Below are 12,775 nucleotides of genomic sequence, written 5' to 3'. Positions count from 1 at the left end.
GTCTCCAGATAGAGGAATCAGTACCAGAAGTGTGTATGTGACGAGCCAGGTTGCGCATTGTTCTTGCATCCCAAACTCTTGTAGATGTCAGTGAGAGTAGTGGGCATGCAAGGAATGCAGGCCTGGGCCCTGAATGTGAGTGGGTTTTGAAATCCAAAATGTTCCCTTTCCAGTGTATTTCCTTCTCCGGGCAGAGCATTAATTATCCGGTGCTTTGGTACCAGAAGGAAAGTTCTTCCATTTAAATGATGACATCATAAGTGAAGAATTGTGATTTAATTTCACAAGGGATTTAAAAGAGAGAGGAATGGATCACGAGGAGACTGTTTAGTTTAACCACCAATTATGTCGTCTTAAAAATAAATAATGCATATACACAGTCTGCTGAGCAGGAATACACTAACTAGGCAGTAACCCATAGCAGGATGGGCCTATAATATGTTCACCACATGGTGACTATGGAGACCTGAACAGAAAGGAAGGCAGAGTGCTTCCCATGCCAAGTCTAGTTATTACCCTCTCTTTTCATGTTACTGTTTTCATAGTTCTTTAAATATGATTTCCCCCATCCCAAAAATCTGAATTTTTTTCTTATCACTGATTTGAAGATTTTTTTTTCTATTCTTATTTGTATGACAGTAGTGCCTAGAGACCCCACCTGAGATCAAGGCCTGATTATGCTAGGTTTGTGCGCACTCGTAGTAAGAAATGGTCCCTGCCCTGACGAGCTTAGGCTATGCCTATACTACAAGCTAGGGGTGTGATTTCCAGCAGGCATACAGAGTACTTGTGCTCATTCAAGTACAAACAGTAGGACAGCCGCTGTAGCCTGGGTAGTGGCGGCACAACTTAGCCATGCTGAATATGTACATGGGTTTGTTCACTGCATGGCTAAACAGGGCACCGCTGGCAGTGCTATCGTGGCTACATCACTATTTATACTCAAACTAGCTGTCATCGAGCTAGTGCAAGAATGTGTACGTGAGCAGGGGATCTCACCAATAGCTTGTAGCCTAAGCAGACAAGACTGACAAAAGCTGGCGGAGAAACAGAGGCAGAGATAAGTGAAGTGATTTGCCCAAGGTTGTCACGCAGCAGGTCAGTGGCAAAGACAAGACTCCCAGGCCAGTCAGTGTCTTCTCCATGAGACCATTGTGGGCCTGACCCTGTGAGGTGTTGAGTACCTCTCAGGAGTGGCTGGGTGATCTCAGTGGGAGTTGCGAGTATAGTCAACCTTTCCCAAGTCATGCTCTGCACCTTGCAATAGCAGGCCCAGTTGGAAAATTCTTTACACTCTTTTTCTTGTGGGTATGTTTAATACCAAACTAGCTATTAAGCAAATGGCTTCAGAGCCATGGAGGGAGCTATCCCTGGCTGAGATTATTGCAGTTGTTTCATTTTCTAGTTAAGGTCATTTGAAGAATGCACCATAAAATTTGAACTCAGTAGTAATTTTTTATATCAAACATGTTAAATGATGGAAGAGTCAGTGCAGGAGTTTAGTGGCATGGTGGGAATTGCAGAATACAACTATGGAAACAGCATTAGGGCAGCAGCACAGGGCACCAGAATGTGATTTTTAATGTTTGCGGAGAAGGTGGCACTCGGCATGAACAGCCCTGGGCTATGGCTACTCAAGAGTTGATTTCCAGCCTGCTGCTGCTGCACTGCATCTCCACCACTGGTAGCAACTGTAGGAGAGCTGGTAAGAAACGGCCACTGGAGATTCAAACATCATGTTGTGTAATCCTCTAATTTTGGCTGCCTCTATTTTTGGGCCTCTGCTATATAAACTGCTAGGGTGTTGACTGTTTTGAGATACTGACCTTTTGCAGCTCCCATTGACTTCAGCTGGAGGTGTGGGGTGCTCAGCAGCTCAGAAAATCAGGCCCTAGTGCAGGGGTAGGCAAACTTTTTGGCCCGGGGGTCACATCAGGGAATAGAAATTGTATGGCGAGCCATGAATGCTCATGAAATTAGGGTGGGGGTGTAGAAGGGGGTGTGGGCTCTGGGATGGGGAGTTTGGGGTGTAGGAGGGTGCTCTGGGATGGGACTAAGGGGTTTGGAGGGTAGGAGGGGGATCAAGGCTGGGGTTGGGGTGCAGGAAAGGGTACAGGCTGCAGCTGGGAGTATAGTTTCTGGGGTGGGGCTGGGGATGAGGGGTGCAGTAGGGTGCTTTGGGTTGGGATTGAGGGGTTTGGCAGGCAGGATGGGGGTCAGGGCTGGGGCAGAGGGCTGGGACATGGGGAGAGACTCAGAGGTGCAGGCTCCGGGCAGCGCTTACCTCAAGTGGCTCCTGGAAGCAGAGTCATGTCCCTTCTCCCACTCCTACGCAAGGCGTGGCCTAGAGGCTCTGTGTGCTGCCCCGTCCGCAGACACCGCCCCTGCAGCTGCCATTGGCTGTGGTTCCTGGCCAATGGTAGCTGCAGGGGCAGTGGCAGAGTGGAAGCCCCTGGCTGCCCCTACACATAGAAGCCAAGGGTGGGGGAGGGGAGAGAGACATGCTGCTGCTTCCAGGAGCTGCATTTCACGGCCCCCGACCCTGCTCCCCAGCTGGAGCGCTAAACAAGCCCCAGACCCCACTCCCCAGTGGGAGCTTGAGGGCCAGATTAAAAGGGCTGGCGGGCCAGATCCGGTCTGTGGGCCGTAGCTTGCCCACCCCTGTCCTAGTGGTTTCTAAAACTGGGTGTCCAAACTTAGAAGCCACTTCTGAAAATCTGGACCCAAGTGACTTGCCAAAGGCCGTGCAACGAGTCGGCATTAGAGCCAAGATTAGAACTCAGGAGGATCTTGACTTTCAGCACTATGTTCAACCATCAGTGCTGTCCATATAAGAAACAGGAAACCACTTTCTTACCTGTTGTAACGCAGTGTAATTAGACAGTAAGTCTTGTGCTTTTTGCGATTATTAAACTAGTGTTCACAACAAGAGAACATTTCCTGGGGAAGAAAGGAAGGAAGTGAATGGGACAAAGAATGGAAAAGATAAAGACAGAGTGGCTGAGTAGTTTAACTGAACGATTGTTTTGCGGCCTGTAATTCTCCAACAGCTCATTTTACATACTGCAGGGGAATATTCTACCTATCTATCTAATCGTAATGTATTTATTCCAGAAAGTTTCAGAAACAACTGCAAGGTTTTTCTGAACAATCTCACTGCATGTATTTCTGCCAGACCCCTAGGGGTAAAGTTTCAGAGGGTCTCTGGCCCATCTTCTGTGCTGTAACATTTACATGCATAACTGAATTGCAGGTGCAAATCTGAGTGCTGGTGCCTCCTTCTAATCAATTGCAGGTGCCAAACAGGCAGTAAGTGGTGCCAGTGCTCAGATTTGTTCCTTCAAATCTTTGTGTGCTCATAAAAGGGGGGAGCAAGTTTCAGACTTTCTGAAAATATAGCCTCAGTGTCCGGAAGCAGCTTTGCTAAAGCATATCCTTTCAGGAGATGTGAGGTGCAGAGCTTAGTTGGGATTGAAAGGGTGTGTTTAAATCTTATGTGGGGTTGATTTCACCTGTGTGAATTGGTGTGTGTATAACGGGGGCTATTATTTCTCTTTTTAGGGATGTGACAAGAAAGCAATGGTTTGGGACATGAGATCTGGACAGTGTATCCAGTCATTTGAGACTCACGAATCAGATATCAATAGCGTTAGGTCAGTGCATTTCTGGCAGAATACTTTTGCAATAGCGTAATATTAAGCTATATGTTGATTTTATTTCTGAAAGCCTACTTCATTTGACTAACATATTATTGTACTCTTTTTCCCCCTGCACAGATACTATCCAAGTGGGGATGCTTTTGCCTCTGGCTCTGATGATGCCACAGTAAGTTCATTCAAGAACTTCATTTGGAAAAGATTTGTTAAGTCTCGTATCATAAATCCCTACAAAGAATGGGCCAAATTCACAGCTGACATGAGGTGATTTTATTAGACCCAAGTTATTAATATGTAGATATAGAGAAATGCTTGCAGAATTCCTAGCTGGCCTTTGGAAGGTTTTGGTTGGGACAATTTCTGTGTGAGATCTTCCAGCAGGGTCACTATGGGAGGCATACAAGGAGTTTCAGAAAGATTTTTAGGCAAATACTCAAACTCCCTCCATTAATGTCCCTGTAAAATTTGCAGTCACATCTGTTTACACAAGCAAACTAAATTTGCATGTGCTGCTGTATGCTCCCCCGAGTTCTGTAGGCACATAAATAGTGTCGGAAAATTTTCCCTTAAAACCTTCAACTGACTCTCTGCCATTTTAAATTGTGCTCCATTCTTGGGACCGGCTAGGAGGGCTAAACTCCTTCCCCTCTGTGGCTGCTCTAGGATCTGGCCCAGATCCTCTGGTGAGGCCAGATGATACAGAACATAAGTCCCAAGGGTTTGTGCTAAAGGTAGCTTTAAGCTGCTGCTCTGTGTGCCAGTCTGTCAGCACTGTGTCAGTCTAATGTACTCTGGGCTGCAACAATCATGAAGGCACAAAAACACAGGCTATATTTAGCACTGCACCAACCTACTTCTGGAGTATATACTTTCCAACTTCCAAGTGTTCACGTGGAGACTGATTGATGCTGTATCTATATGTGTGTTTGCACTTCACTCAAATTTATGTTCTCACTTCAGGGAGAAATTCTTAATGAAACTAACTTCAGCTTTACCCTCTGAAAAGTGGTGAACATATGACAGCCCCATCATGAAGTATCAGGAAAGACAGGATATGGGTTGGATATGGGTTTTTAAGCACCAACTCACAGTTCTCTATCCCTTGATGTAGAGGAGTAACTCCAGCAACTAGTAGCATTAGTAGGCCATTATCCTCTATTTAGTGGTGGCTTCTGACTCTGGAAGTCTTCAGGTTAAGACTGGATGCTTTTGTGAAAGGTATATTTTAGCCACACTCAAGTTAATATGCTCAATACAGGAGACACTGGATGAAATTCAATGGCCTCCATTATGTAGAAGGTCAGACTAGATGATTTAATGGTTCCTTCTGACCTTCATGTGTATGAATAAGACACTAGGAAAGGACATGGCACATTGTCAGCATGTTACATACAATATACTATTATCCCATAAGGATCCAACATGATCTTCATCTGCAGTCAATGGGTCTCCATATGGGTACAAAAGAATCAGAATCTGGGCTGAAATTTGTCAGACTTCAAAGGGGGATCTTCAGAAGGAATTTGGAGATACTTTCTGTTTGCTCAAGCATTACCTTTAAGCTTGAGTGGGACACAGAGTTCTACTGAAGTACTCGGACAATGTAACAAATGTTGGGCCTAATCCAAAGCTGATTTAACTCAATGGAAACATTCCTATTTACTTCCTTGGGTTTGGGATCAGACATTTTGTGCGCTTTCTGGAGAAAGTGCATGCCGTTTTTAGAAGCCAAAAGCCTCTGTTATAAATGAATACATCCAGCTGAGAGTACAGTGTATGTTAGCATACAGTAAGCATCTACGTTGTGGAGGCAAGGAAATGGAGAATTCTCCATCACTAAAATTCATATGAGAACACACTCATTTTTCAAAAGTGCCGCAAACTATGGCAACTGTGCTATTAGTTAAAAAGCAAAACCAATCTAATCAATTGTGTGTGAATTCCTCCAAACTAAATAGAAGAATAGAAAATTCCATCTTCATACTTTGGGGGATGGAGGTGGGTCAGTTGCTCTGACTACGGGGTTGTTTGTTTTTTTTTAAATTAGAAATAGCAAATTGCTGCTTTACATTGAGAATGTTGAGAGCAGCACTGTAAGACCTCTATCACCCAAAACGTTTGCCTGGGGATGCTGTGGAACTGAGTGTCCTGACTGATTGATGGACTGTCAAAAATGTATGTTTATATAAGCTTTTTCTCACCTGGAGTGAACTGACCCATTTGTCAGAATTTTCTGACAGAATTATTCATTAGCTCGTAGCACCAGGAAATGCTGACTTCAAATACCTTGCAGTTTATAACAGGTCTGTGAATAATATAGTCTCTGCTTTATGCACAGACTTGAATATCAGCCACTTTTCATTAGTAAGACTTAATATTAACAACCCCAGCTAGCCAGTGTTTGCTTAGACTTAACTTATTAAGGCAGGTTAGTTGAAATACAGTTTCAGAGCACACACGATTTCAGGGCTGAGTAAGTGCTGTTCTCCAGGCTGCTGAAACTTTTGGTCTGAATATAGAAGTTTCCATATTAAACAAGTTAAAACATATTGGCAAATAACTGAGTAACGGGCATGTGAAGCCAAAGGCTGTAGGACTGAATGGAAATTTTTCAGCCAAAGGTGTGTGCGTTTTTGGTTGGAAAATGCTGATTCTTCTAAATCGAAAATGTTGTGTGGAAATGTATTGATTGTGGTTCAACTTTCGCTGGGAAACTTTCTCGGGTCTAGGATGGAATTTTCTGGAATTTCCCTCTCTCTGGTTCCTCATGAAAAATTGTGAACGTTGTTTTTCATCCTGATGCAGAGTGAAAACAAATTCTGAAAGCCTCCATTTTTGTGTGAAATAGAATTCTTGTTTTCTGGCCAGCCCTAAAAAGCTGTACCCACCCTCCAATTGTAAACACACAATGAAGCAGGACGGCACTGTGGAAAAGCTGTATGTGTATACTCTGAATCCAGGAAGACACAGTTCCTCCCTATGTCAGCATAGAGAGATGATTTGAGGAATGGCCAGCTGATTACTCAGTTTAGGTCAGTCAGCCTTAGGGCATTTAGATCACAGTTAGGATCCAGATGTCTAAACAGCCTGTGTAGTGGTCCTAGGTACTCTTATAGTCCATGGGCAGAAGAGCAGAAGCTGCACGGCCATTCCACATCATGCCCACAGGGTTGGAATTCCTGTCCCCTTCTTCCTCATGCTTTGCACAGAGTGAGGGGGCAGCAATTGGGTCTTGTCCTTAGTGATGAACATATGCTGTTTTTGCTTAATTCTAGTGTCGTTTATATGACCTTCGTGCAGATAGAGAAGTAGCAATTTATTCCAAAGAGAGCATCATTTTTGGAGCTTCTAGCGTGGATTTCTCTCTCAGTGGTGAGATTTGAATTTTGGGGGATATGTAGTTTTTTGCTGCGGGGAGGCATTTAGACTGGGGTGCAGCTGAGGTTGCAATGTAATACTTTTTCAGTTTAAATTGAGAATATTTGTTATTACAAATGAGCTAAATTAAATATGGAAAGAAATTGTCCATCCATTAAAATATCTTCTTCCTTTGTAAAAGATTTTTTTATTCAGTAGTGTAATTGGTTATTTTTTAATTTTATCAACAAATAATATGTGGCTATGGGGTAAAATCCTGGCCCTACTGAAGTCAATGGGAATTTTGCCATTAACTTCAGTGGGGCCAGGATTTCACCCATCATGTTTAAATCCACCTCAAATGCAACTTGAAATAGAGTATTGGTCAATTTTTGTATTTAGGGTACATCTATAAATAGTTCATGAAAGGTTAATAAATGATTAATACAGGTGTCCCCAATGCGGTCCCCTAAGTGCGCCCGCCGAAATGCCGCCGATAAGCTGCATCATCCAGAGGCATTGCCGCCAAAATGCTGCTGATTTTTTGCGCTATTTCTGCAGCGATGCTTCTAGATGACACTGCTCGTTGGCGGCATTTTGGTGGTGACGCCTATTGACATTGCCGCTTGTCGGAGGAATTTCGGCAGATGCTCATCCGCCTCCACGGTCCTCCATGGCTCATCGTCTGGCGCCCTGCAGACAAAAAAGGTTGGGGACCACTGGATTAATAGATGTTATAAGCATGTTACAGGCCTGAACAGTATATGATATAGGTGCTTATAAGCACATGAGTAGAAGTTGCTGTAAGTGGTTATACAAGCCACAGTTGTGAGCAAGATATTGAACTGTTGGACTCTATAACAAGCTATAATAATTGATTAACCATTTATTAAAACATCTATTAATCCTTGGCAACCGTTTATAAACAATGTTATAAACATAACCAGTATATCATCAGAATATTTTTGTCAGATATTAATTGTTAAAGTGCTCTATTTGCCTTCAGTCTATATCCCTCTTTTGAAATAATCTCTCATCTGTAACAGTTGAAAGATATTGCATGTTTTTAATAAGTGCAATCATGGAATTTTTAATACTGTTTTAAAAAATACCATTACTTTTCAGTTGCAGAAGATGGCCTCCACTAGTCAGCTATTACTGGCAATTCATATCCATGCAGATCCACTATACTGACATGTTAAGCGTCATTTTCTGTAGCAAAGTGGGCACCCAAAAGCTCAGGCTGGACTTGCATGATATTACTTTGGAGTGCATAAAGAGTAATTTAGTCCAATTTAGAATGAACATATACACCTTTGTGTTGGAGCAACATCCTATAGTGCCCATGAAAGTAGAGTGAGGATGGCTTTGTATTTAAGGCATAGGATTGAGTATCAGGAGATCTGACTTCTACTCCTGACTCTGCCTCAAACTTCTTACAAACAGGTTTTGCTTCAGCCAGAAAACCCTCCTTCCTCTCTTTTCATTAATGGTTATTACTTAAAGTTTAACCATTTAAGCCATTATTTTGTATAAATGTGATTCTGTTTGCAGGTCGCCTACTATTTGGTGGTTACAATGATTACACCATAAACGTATGGGATGTTCTGAAAGGGTCTCGTGTATCCATTCTGTTTGGTCATGAAAACCGAGTTAGCACCTTACGAGTTTCACCTGATGGAACTGCATTCTGCTCAGGATCATGGGATCACACTCTACGAGTAAGGGATTTTTGTTTCCAATAATACAGGGTTTTCCATTGGTAAATTCATTATAGAAAATGTCCAGGGGATGGAATATGAAACCAGTTGTTTCAAATAAATTAAAGCCCAGTAATATCTTGGCTACTGCTGCAAACAGTAGATAAGGCCTAAATATTTCCCCAGGTCAAGAATATATTCACCATTAAAAGAAAGTGTTAGCAGAACATTATCACTAAACAATTAAACACTGGGAAATTGTGAAATTATCAGTTAAAGTAACTTCTCCACCCTCAACTCTTTTACCATTTAACATAATTTACAAGAAGAGAATCTAGCTGTCTTGCAAATTAACCAGGCTTTTGTGTAAAACCTATGTGTTTGTATGGAATATAAACTATAATTCTCTAAAGAATTGTTTGACTTTTATCTCAACAGATCTGGGCGTAAGCTGCAATGCTGTTTTCAAATACAAATGAAGATTGAAACCTTGGGCTACAAAAAAAAAAGAAGGAAATTTCAATCTGCAAATGTGAAATGTCCTTTAGAAAGATGTAGCATTTCTATTGTAGTTTCTATGACTTATTGATGAGTGGCAAATCAAAATAAAACAAACACAAAAAACAAGCTAGGACAACTTGTTAGCCAGGAATAAATTCAGTATATTAGCTACACTATCAAATGTTACTGAAAACACAGATAAACACAATTAGATAGTAAAAGTAATCTGCTTTTAACACATAGCAAACATCAACTTATAATAAAATAAAATGTTTTTATTCTGTTTTTGAGACTACCTTCTTTTATTAGAGATAGTTTAGCTCATTCTAAAACCAGACTTGTCTCTGAAATCATCTGTATAATAGAAATTTGTAGTCCAGTGCACATTATGTATTCATTATTTGCAAGAATTGACTTTTGTAAAGTAAATTTGAAAAAACAACAACAGACACCTGATTTTATCTGGGTATCGTCTATGACTTTTGAAACATTCCGTAGAAGTGCATTGAATTTTGATGCGAAAAGTTAGAAAGCAGATTTGCTTTCTGATACTTCACTTTATGATGGAGTTACAGATGATTCCACAATCATAATAATTAGGGATCAAAGAATCTAATGTTGAAGATACTAGCTGTCATAAAAAGTATTTTCTTGTTAAAAAAAATCATTTCAATCTCTGTTTTTCTTATATCCTTTTAGATGAAATTAACTATTTCACCTCTGTGACCTGAATTTAAAGAATTCAATTAAACTCCTAAAGATAAGCTACAAAGACGAGTAGTATAATTCATGGTTTACATAGTCACAAGGTAATATTTTAACCAGTAGTTTCACTGAAATTTTTAATTGTATCACTTGGTGAGTGAATTTTCTTTGAATTAAAGAGATACTACTTCTAAGCACTAATAATGATAATAATGATAAAATCTTTTCAAGTCAGCCATACTCATTCTCTGATCCTGGCTCTCATTTACTCTAAGGCCACTTTATACCATTCTAGCTGTAGAAAGCAGCCTTAAGATGCTATAAATGTATCTATTTCAGTGTTAAGGCCCCTTTACAATGTCAAGCAGCATAAAATGTCCTTAGTATAACTGAGAATCAGACTCTCTGAGCTGAATTCCACAGTCCTTCCATCAGGAGTGGCGCCAGGGTTTTTGGTGTCCTAGGTGCAGGGCCGGCTCGCCGGTCCCGCGGCTCTGGTGGACCTCCCGCAGGCGTTCCTGCAGACAGTCCGCTAGTCCCGTGGCTCCAGTGGACCTGCCGCAGGCGTGCCTGCGGATGCTCCACCACAGCCGCGGGACCAGCAGACCGTCCGCAGGAATGCCTGCAGGAGGTCCACCAGAGCAGTCGGCCGCCCTCCCAAATCCTGGCGCCCTAGGCGACCGCCTAGATTGCCTAAATGGAAGCGCCGGCCCTGCCTTCCATTGACAAAGCTCCCACTGAAGGTAGCAATATTTTATCCTAGTAGGACTGTAGGATCAGAGCCTATATGGAGAATGCACAAAAGTGAAAATTGGGAACATTTTTTAAGAGCCCAATTGTGCCAACAGTTGTTACAGCCATACAGCTTACTACAGTGAGTCAAGTCAATGGGACTCCTCATCCAACAATGTCTAGCAACAAATATTTGCAGGATATGGCCCTATGGGTGAAAGTTGTCATGTAATATACAATGGCTGTGCCCATACAGATCCAATTTTATATATATATATATATATATATATATATATATATATATATATATATATATATATATATATATATATATATATATATATATATATATATATATATAAAGCTGTAGCTGTATTCATATACTGAAAACTATTAAAGGCCAGACTGGTCTTCTTTGCTCATACTGAATGGTACCTTACTGCTAAAATAGTCCCAATGCATTGGATGGATGTATTTGAGGAGTAAGGCATTACTCATTGTGAGTGAGACTAGTACAATCAGGCTCTCAAAATGTAACGAATAAGGTACATCTCTGAAAAGATGAAAGATAAATTTTATACTTAGATTCATTGAAGAGTAAACAATTGGTTCTTCGGGTTAGTAGTTCACACTAAAATATCAATAACTTCAACTTAAAAAGTGATTTTTTTTTTAAATTGAGTGTATAATGTTTGTATTTGAAACAAAGTCTCTTCATTCATGAAAACATCTAGTTCCATAAATCCAGAACTAACTAATTAGGACATTGACACAATCATTCACTTTACTTGGAGAAGATCAGCCTTCGCTCCTTGTTGAAATAGTTCATTTGTTCCTGCTTGGAAACGTCCGCTCCAATGCTTTGCAATATTTGTGGCAAATTATCTCTGTAACAAATTGAATGCACTATGGAAATTGTACTATGTCATCTGGAGCTCATTGTGCAATATTGAGTTACTACATTGTATGCTTTTGTTTCAAAAGATTAATATTAATGTTTAGATAATATTTATTGGTAAGATATTGTTCTTGAACATACTACATTGTGTTGATACTTATGAATGGCCTAAATATAATAAATCATATTTTACATATTGAGAAAATGTGTATTTATAGTCATCTTGCACATAAATTAGATGCTTTTGATTACACTATTGTTTCCACTCCTTGGCATATGCTTATGGCACCAAGGACTTTGCTCTATAACCAACTGCTCATTTGTCTTACGAAGGACCTGATACAGTCAATCTGAATATGCTAGAGGGTATTTGTGTTCCCTGCCATGTGGAAAAAGCCATAGTGAGCAAAGGCAATGCTGCGGAGACAGATCTCACATAATATCTGCTAATTCCTCCATCCCTTTGGCAAGGAAAAAGGAGAGCACTGCTGGAGGATGAGTTAGGTCCCAGAGGACTGGAGAAGGGCAAACATAGTACCTATCTTTAAGAAGGGAAACAGGGCATGGGGTATTATAGACCAATACCTGGAAGGACACTGGAACAAATTATTCAACAATGAATTTCTGAGCACCTAGAGGATAATAGGAATTATAAGGAATAGCCAGCATGGATTTGTTAAGAAGAAATCATGGAAAACCAGTCTAACTTCCTCCTTTGACAGGATTACTGGCCTAACCAGTGGATGGGGAGGGGAACAGTAGACGTGAGATATCTTGATTTTAGTAAGGTTTTTGACACAATCCTGCATGATATTCTCATAAGCAAACTAGGGAAATGTGATCTAGATGAAATTACTATAAGAGGAGTGCCCAGCTGGTTGAAAGACTGTACTCAAAGAGTAGTTAGCAATGGCTAGCTGTCAACCAAGGAGAGTGTATCTAGTGGGGTCCTGCAAGGGTCAGTCCTGGGTCCAGTACTATTCAATATTTTCATTAATAATTTAGATAATGGAGTACGCTTATAAAATTTGCAGATGGCACCAAGCTGGAAGGGTTTACAAGCACTTTGGAGGACAGTATTAGAATTCAAAATTACCTTGACCAATTGGAGAACTTATCTGTGTTCAACAAGTTGAAATTCAATAGCGAAAGTGCAAACTATTTCACTTAGGAAGGAAAAATCAAATGCACAACTACAAAATGGGGAAACTGGCTAAGAGGAAGTA

General features: G+C 40.9%; 1 protein-coding gene across 1 annotated transcript in view; it reads left to right on the top strand.

Moving 5' to 3' along the window:
• The window catches only part of GNB5 (G protein subunit beta 5), a 28,754-nt gene extending 18,333 nt beyond the window's left edge, over positions 1–10,421 (top strand). The window contains exons 7-11 of the mRNA XM_030578714.1: positions 3,562–3,653; positions 3,777–3,825; positions 6,932–7,028; positions 8,568–8,734; positions 9,152–10,421. Of these exons, the coding sequence (XP_030434574.1) occupies positions 3,562–3,653; positions 3,777–3,825; positions 6,932–7,028; positions 8,568–8,734; positions 9,152–9,163 (417 nt within the window). The 3' untranslated portion in view covers positions 9,164–10,421. The remainder of the gene's footprint in view (positions 1–3,561; positions 3,654–3,776; positions 3,826–6,931; positions 7,029–8,567; positions 8,735–9,151) is intronic.
• Positions 10,422–12,775: the final 2,354 nt, after the last annotated feature.

This window comes from Gopherus evgoodei, chromosome 10 (genome assembly GCF_007399415.2).
Source record: "Gopherus evgoodei ecotype Sinaloan lineage chromosome 10, rGopEvg1_v1.p, whole genome shotgun sequence".
Taxonomy (NCBI): domain Eukaryota; kingdom Metazoa; phylum Chordata; order Testudines; family Testudinidae; genus Gopherus; species Gopherus evgoodei.
The sequence above is the reverse complement of the archived record's forward strand: the minus strand, read 5'-3'. Positions and strand labels throughout refer to the sequence as shown.